General features: G+C 40.1%; 2 protein-coding genes across 8 annotated transcripts in view; one reads left to right on the forward strand and one right to left on the reverse strand.

The window, feature by feature from the left end:
* Positions 1-6,414, reverse strand: part of kazna (kazrin, periplakin interacting protein a) — a 181,297-nt gene extending 174,883 nt beyond the window's left edge. For all 7 annotated transcript variants that reach the window (XM_085781577.1, XM_085781574.1, XM_085781578.1 and 4 more), the window contains exon 1: positions 5,965-6,414. In XM_085781577.1, coding sequence (XP_085637703.1) covers positions 5,965-6,040 — 76 coding nt within the window. In that variant the 5' untranslated portion in view covers positions 6,041-6,414. The remainder of the gene's footprint in view (positions 1-5,964) is intronic.
* LOC146984468 (chymotrypsin-C-like) overlaps positions 1-8,514 on the forward strand; it is a 246,211-nt gene that overhangs the window by 192,391 nt on the left and 45,306 nt on the right. The window lies entirely within an intron of this gene.

The raw sequence follows: 8,514 nt of genomic DNA on the forward strand, positions 1-8,514 counted from the left end.
CATGTCTTTTATTTTGAAAAATAACTTATATTGAAAGGCACGTGTCACGTGAACACATGCAGTTGTAATGGTCCTCCTCAGTTTCTTATTATTTGCTCTGAATGCAAAGATACAGTATCAGTTTCTTATGTGGCCTGAATGCAGTGAATCTTGTTTTGTTTTGTGGGTCTTTATTTTGTGCAATTTGATATTTATTCACTTTTGTGAATATGCTCTGAATGCAGAGATGCATTAGAAGTCAAATATATCGTTTTGTTGGTCTCCATTTTGTGCAGTTTGATATTATTTTATTCACCTTCGTACATGCAGTTGTCATGGTCCTCCTCAGTTTCATTCATGTGCTCTGAAATGCACTTTGCTCAATAATGAGCAAAATGAGTTTTTAAAGGCTTAAAAAAAAAATCTTGGTTTGAATTCTATAAAAGTGGGTCGCGACTGAATGACCATGGGAAAATGTGGGTCCCAGAGTGAGACTAGTTGAAAACCCCTGGCCTAGGCTACGTGAAGCTCCAGACCACAGATGCTACTGTATCTCCTGTGTCCTTGAATGCAAGTAATGGCTTTACTACAGCACACAATTTGCACGCATTCTGCAGTGCCACATTTTGGCAGTATTAAATATATCTTCTGTCATTGCAGAAGTTTTTGTTATTTATTTGTCTGAATAACACTCCCTTTTTCATTGTTAGCACAGACTCCTGAGGAAACATTGCAATGACAAAAATCTATATTGGGAAGAATCCCTATGTGTGACAGGGTATGCTGCTAACATGCAAAGGAGTGGGGCGCTGTAAATTTTTCAAAGTGCGCCAGGTGTCCCCTGGTCCGCTGCTTAAACTCAAATGACTGGCTTGACAGCAGTTTTCCTCTGCGCAAAGTTGTGAATAATAAAATTGGAAGCAGGATGTTTGCTATCAAAACGACTCCCCGAACAACTTGACACTTGAAGTGTTTTGCTGCCACTGAGGGAACGTTTGAAGAGTTTCAGGCACCCATCATTTACTTACAGACAATAACAAAAACTTTTTATTTGCACCATTTCTTCTGCATAGGTGTCTGCTGCCTGAACACAGTCGTGGGCTTCATATTTTGCACGTGATTCTGATGCTCCTCTGGGATTAAGCTTCTCTGAAGGCAATACCATGATTTCTCACTCGTGAGGAAAGTGCAGGCCCATTGGTGCAGATGGATGACCTGCATTCACCTGTGACTGACCTGTCAATAACAGGTCTAGACATCAGGAACATCAGGTCATTTTAAATTATCATAATCTCTTTCTATTCCTGTGGCAATACACCCATGGTTTTGTTATTTAGTTATGTTTGGCGTAAAATTACTTGACTTGACTCTCAACCAGAGATCCACTGAAGTGTGAAAATAGACTCCCTACATGAAAGCCAACTGAGGTTACAGTCTCAATAATATTATCCGAGTTATGCTGCAATAAGCCAAAATACTGCAGAGATGCACTGTCAAAACACTATATCCTCACTAACTCGCTGTGTGTTTGTGAGCACAAGTAAAGTGTTGTCCTCTGAGGATGCAACATTACTCATGCTCTTTGTAGACTCTGCTCTGTATGACGTTAACACACAAACTTCGTCTGAAATATTAATAAAGATACATAACACTGGATATAGTTTTGAAAGTTTTAATTTTTCCCACATGCTATACAAGGTCAGGTACAGATAAATAGATTACTGTAGCACAAATTTTCTTATTTTTAATAAAGTGACTGCCAATCACCACAACACAGCAAAAAAAAAAATGTACTCAGGCAAGATGACAATGTGCTGGATTACTCATAAATGTTCCAAAATCCTTCCCATAGAACTAAAACCTATAGACACAAATGACTACTCTAACATGCTTAAAACGCTACAAGCAATGTCTAGTAACCAAGTATGCACTGGTGTGTACCCAGTACGCAGGACGTGTTTTTGACATTAATTAGGAGTCATGATCGTGGTCTGTGTCAGTACGTGCTGCGAAACATTTCATTGACTAAGACTATGATACATTTTGACAAGTAGCTGGTGATGATGTATTTCTGCTTTCATGTCATACTTTAGGATAGATGATTTTATTCCATTATTTATTAGAGTCACAATTAATATAGCATTTAATTTTCAACTATTAAATTTATGTTTTAAAATTAAATTTCTGAACAAAACAAATAAGGAATGCGAGAACATGCCAAATCCATGACTCTGCACTTGAAAATATGATGTTACCTTACTCTGATCACACGCTGACTAAACCTCTTGCAACGTGACTCCTTCTACATGATTAGCAACACCATGAGCATGAAGCTAATCTCTTACTGCAGGAAAGCCCACCGGGTAAGGAGGTGTGAGAAATCTGTGACTGTGCTGGAACCACAACATAAGTGGTAGAAGGAGAGGAATTAATCACTTCAAAGGAGACCAAAATATGTTTTACACCTGCAGTGGTCACATAATAAAATTTCAGATCACGTTCACCTCAGGGATTTACCAACGGTTTATTGAGTATTAAGAGGATACTCAAGGGTAAAATGATAGGAGAGAAAGGAAATCCTGTCCCCCAACTTTGAATGTTAAGAATATGCACTCTCTCTCTGTGTTTGCATTGTTTCTGAAACTGATCATCTCACTTGTGTTGTTGGAGAACCAGCCTTAATATAATTACATCTAAATAATTATTATAAATTTATCAGCAACATTCAACACTTCATAGGATGCCAATTTGTCTCCAGGTTTGTTGGTTTCTTAAATGTGTGTTATTTGAGCATTTATTCTGTTCTGTACTGTATATGGGTGTAAACAATGTGCTGTACACAGAAATAACATGACAATGTTGTGCGTATTTCACCACATTAGAGAGAAAAACTGTTGAAAAGCGATTTACTGCAGTGCATCACTGCAACATTAAACACAACAAAATCTAGCTCACTGAAAAAATAAATTAATAAAAAGAAAGAAATGCACAGTGAAGAAAAGGAGAGACCTGTCAAAATGAGTGTTGTTCATATATTAATTATTTTACATACTGATTTATTTTCAAACCGACTTTTTGATATTTGGGCCAAAGAACTGTAAGACATGAGAAAACATGAAGCATTTGTCCAAACTGAGCAACAACCAGCAGGTGAGTTTTGAGAATAACAAATCTCAGCTCCTGTGCAAGTGATACTATTGATTCACAATCCAATCAACGCCCTACAGGTACGATTCAAATAGTTTTCTGCCTTTTAAACAGACACTGATGCACTGGGAAGGTCTTTTTTTTTTATCTCTATTACAGGGACAGTATATATTATATTATAGTGTATTTCATAGCTACAATTACACACGATGAATAGAGCTCTGCCTAGAATAGACTAACCTTGAGAAGTCATAGACATAAAGAATAAACTCTCCCCAAATACTTTAACTATTTCAAAGCCAGGATAAGAAGTCCTCACACCCCACTGACAAACAGGAGCATCAGCCGCTGAGGAATTACTGACAACACATCACAACATTTAACACAGAGTAAATCACACCACCAGTGGGGAGTGGGAGAATTGTAGCAGGATTATGCACCTGGCACTGCCACGTGAATGTGATTCATGAGAAGAAGAAAAAAATTCTGTCAAGTGTTTATTCTGTCAGGCTACCACCAGAAGGTTGTTAATATTCAAGTCTTTGGGCATGTGCAACACTCATGTAATGGATTTTCTCTCTCTGCAATTCAGGCAGGCCTTAGTATATAGCTGAGGGACTTCTGATCCAATGATGGGTGACAGCCAAAGATAACAAAAAAAATCCCCCTGTAATTACTGTTCAGATATTGCGAGCCAGCACTACTGTGGATTAGTCTTCCAGCTGCTGTGTAACAGTATGTAAGGTTGTTGCTAAAAATAGAGAAAAACAGCCATCTCTTATTCACACAATTTGCAGCTCGCTCACTTTCTTGCCCCCATCCACTCCCCCTCCATCTCCCCTTGACTCCCCTCTCTCGCACATCCGAAATCGCAGACGTGCAGCACAAGCTTCAAAGAGCATAGATAACTTCGGGAGAGCAAGACTGACTGTAATTCACTACGGCACATGCAATGATAATGTCATTTTTCACAAGCAGAGAGTGGCGTTTTTGGTTTCCTGAACCCCAGCGCTCTCACCTTTGCTGCGACAGATAAGCAGGCACCGGAGGAGAGTTACTGTAAATGAGCATCACAACCTAAAGTTGTTTTAAAGTTTAGCTGGAATGGGGGGAAAGCAACAGAGAAGGAATAGGCTACAATAATAGGCTACCCCCTGGGCATATGTAAAATAAATGTGCAACAAGGACTGAATATTCAGTGCAAATAGCTTTTCTGTATGCGTCGCAGTCCAAAGGCAAATAGCTCAAAGAAAGCTTGATGTGCTTCCAAACATTTAACCAGTCTTGTCTTTTTCGTTGATTTTCCCCAGTGTTACACTGCCTGCTGCGTTCGCCACACTGTGTGGATGAGAAGCTAAGTGAGTAATCATTTCAGTCGTTCTGATCTGAAAAACCTATCCTCCAGTTTGAGCCTTTCTCATTCCGTCTAAGCACTCCAACAAACAAACAGCAACAGCAAGTTTCTGCGGTACAAACATGTCATTGAAAGAAATGTTACATTCCCATTGTGGAGAAAGGCCAAGGGAAAAGCCTTTTTTTTAAATGGTAAAACAACACTCTAAAGGCAAAGCAATTTTATTGATGAATGAGAGAATAAAATCAGACAAGGCACAGGTCAACGCTCTGGAAAAAAATCTAAAACTATTTCTGAGAGTGCCCACTGTTGCCCATCAAATGCAAGTATATTCAGCTTACTCTGTAGACAACCTGAGAGAAATCCCAACTCACTCTGTTTCACACCAGGTCAGCTATGGCCAAAGGGTGCCATTTTCCATGATGTGCTTCATGTGACATCTTGTAACTGAACACCCCAGGCTGATTTGTTCATGCTGTGGGATTTGATTTTGGTGGGGGAAAAAAAGTGGGTACATCGCCTCAAACCTCAATCAAACATCTCCCATACAAATCATAACCTACATGCACCCACGTAGGCAAGGTGTGAACAGGGGGTTCTGCATGACTATCATTTGTACGGCACATGATCTCTTCAAATGTTGACTAAAAATTCCCATAAAGTGCACACGCATAATTATGAGCAAACATAATCTATTTTTCATTGCTAATTCACTCAGCACTCTCCGATATATTTGCCAAGATGAAATCTACAAAAATTAATTTACAGGGTTGGTGCTGCAGATGGTGCAGCAGAATTACTTTAATGTGAATTAGTGGATGAAGTCACTATGTTAATAAATTAGATGTCCAGCACTCAACATCACATAGATATTTATTGCACACAACACAAAATGTTGTGTCAAACTGTGCCACATTACAAATAATACAATAACTTACATGGCAGAATGTGTTATGTAATAATAATAATAAAAAAACTTTGTGAAACAATTTGGGGGAAAAATTATCTTTTTCTCTGTGAGTAGGAAAAATAAAGCATTGGATTTTTTTTTTTCCAAACACATGAATGCACTTTGTATTGGATACAAAATGGACATGATGAAAACATTGAGGGATTTTAATGATGAGCTGCAAAAGAAGCTGCTCTGAGAGGAAAGCCTTGTTAAAAGATATTATTTCCTCCTGGTTGTCGCTGAAAGTGGGACACACATTTTCAACTGTTGCCTCCCTTAACGCTGTCATTTTGCATGACTGCATTGCATGATTTAAATTTGTCTTCTTTATATATATATATATATATATATATATAGATATAAATCATCTTTAAACAGAGTCTGATGGCTACTCTATATTTGTGTGCAGCATTACAGTAAGCACAAAATAAAGACTCAAAACACTGCATGAAATCTGACTCAATCAACATCAAAACAAGGCAGGTAAAACTTTCTCATTGTGTTATATAGGCGGCATATGTGGAACACTTACTGGCTTGCATGAGTTGACCCTGGCGCCCAAACACCTGAGAGAAGGGGCTTCGGCTGCAGGTGAGCATCTCCTCCATGGCTGCGCTCCTCGGGGAGGGGGAAGGTCCCTCGTCTTCAGAGAAAGAGAAGTGCACTGAGGGTCAGCCTCCGAGTGTGGAGAAGCTTGGCTGTTGCACTGGAGCAATTCTCTCCTCTCGCTCTCTCTCTCAGCTGACTGCTAATTTGCCTTTGAAGCCACCTCACGACCTCTCCTACGCCTTTCCCAGGGCTGTCATTTGCTTTCTTTTTGTTTTTTTTTTGCTTTTTTACAGCTGCTTCCACCGCTGACTGCAGATCAGTGCTCCGTCTCGTTGCCTCGGATGCCGTCAGAGTTGCTGCTGCTGCTCAGCTGATGAGAGATCTGTGTTGGGGTTGCTCACAGCCTGCTCATTAGTGCTCCAGTGTGGCGCTGCTTCAGACAGAGAGCACAGCAAACACAGCATGAACAAAGCAGGAGAGAGAGCAGGAGAGGGAGAGAGAGAGAGAGCGATGAGAAGAAGAAGACTGCTGCAGAGAGAAGACACACTCTCTCCCCTGACAAAAGTGAGAATAGAGATGACTGTGTGTGCATGTGTGAAAGTGTGTGTATAGTCACTTTTACCATCATACTGTGGCTGCTTCTGCTTCTGCCTCTGCTGCTGCTTGTAGCGGTGGGCTATGGTCTCTTTTATCTCCCTCTTTGTAATCCAATCTGACTCATCTGTGGTGATTTGACAGGCATAAACGTTGTGAAATTGACAAGACACACAACAGAGTGATTGTGATAACATCCGTCTATCAGGGTGCCGTTGAATATGTGATACAAGCAAACACCAGCGCGCTGCGGTTGCGGCCCGAGGTCTGTTCATTCCCTGTCATACATATTAGATGGAAGCTTGGAAATCACAGAAAGAGAAAACAGGTCTTGCAGTTCCTCAAAAACAGGAAGGAAAAAATTAATAATTATGGTTGATTCATTTTCTCTCTCTCTCTGTGATCTCCTGTAATTAAAGCTCAGATCCAAACTGTAATTTCCTTCAAGATAATAAAAGTTTAAGTTGTTTCTCTCTTTCTTTCTTACACCCCACCCTCTCTCACTGTCTGTTTCTCTCTCCTACTTAGACTTCTCCTCTCCTTGTGAGTATTGTTTTCCAAATATAGATAGGAAGACTGATCCTGCATCTCTCTGTCTCTCAGACACAAAATAGTCAGGTGTATGCAGGTTTTATGCAGCACTTTGTGCCTGTGCAGACAAAAAAAAAAAAACAGCAACATTTGCGAATCCCACCTCAAAGCAAAACAGGAATTCTGAAGAGAAAACTCAACCACGGACACAAAAATCTGTTTCAAAACTAAAGGGGCCAGTGGATCATTAAAAATGGATCTGCATCCTTTATTAATGTCCTCATTACCATGTCTGTTCTGCTTCCACATGAACAGCATGCAGAGAGGGAAGAAGAGAAGTGTACAGCACTTTATCCCTATATCCTGTTGGTAATATTGTTTCCACTCAATATATTATAATATTATAATTATCGAGTTAGTCGCCGCTTTGAACTCAGTCTTACGTAAGTTGTCAGAGGTAGCAAATTAGCTGTATTAACGAGATCTCAGAGCCTTCAATGTTCAAATATTTGAAGTCAGTTTAACTTGATAACTTCCACTGACACTCTCAGTGAGTGCTTTTCTGTTTCTGACTACACCGAAACAAAGGATATGCATGATAGATGTTCAGTTGCGTTAAGAGTAAATTATGCACAGTAACATCCAAACCATTTTGCTTCAAAACAACGTCATTGTCACATTAATCAGAACAAGCACGGCGTGTTGTGACACGTCTCTGTCTTCACAGATCCCTGTCAACATCATCACTGTCACCATCACCACCGTGCACCGTTCACCTGCACATGCAAACTTAATCCCCATCTCCAGATGACACAATACATCATTCAGACAAAGTCTTTTTTTTGCCTCTCGACAGAACAGGTACAGGACAGACCTGCAGCGGGGTTAAAAATATAGTCTCACACTGTGTTACTGGTTATGTTCAGTATTGTTTATCCAACTTTCAATAAAGATGGTGAACTTAATGAGAGGATCAAAGGTTTCTCCTCACACCTCTGGGATTGATGTTTTTGTTTTCGATCATCTTTGATCGTGTGTCCTCTCCTCTCATCATAACTTCCTTTGAGAATCCAACATGGCCCTGGGCTAAGATCCTAAGCTGTGTTGAGCATACAAATGCAGTCTTGCAGTTTGAAGTTATTGCTGAGCTTGTGAGCTCTGGGAGATCTTGTACCTCAGGGCTGTGGTGGTTTCTCTCTCTAGGTTCACTGGCACAACTCCTAACTAAAAGATCCATTGCGAGGCACTGCTGCTTAGTGCACCCGACTGTTTAGCCCTTGTTCCTAGAGACTGTGATTAGACTTTTTTCTTCATATTCATAATTACTTTGAGGACATCAGGGCATGTTGCTCTTTTAGACACCTGCAACAAGTCCTATGGGAATTACACAATCTGACAGCTTCTGGTT

Source organism: Trachurus japonicus, chromosome 7 (assembly GCF_045865225.1).
Source record: "Trachurus japonicus isolate A0001 chromosome 7, Traja_1.0".
NCBI classification, from domain to species: domain Eukaryota; kingdom Metazoa; phylum Chordata; class Actinopteri; order Carangiformes; family Carangidae; genus Trachurus; species Trachurus japonicus.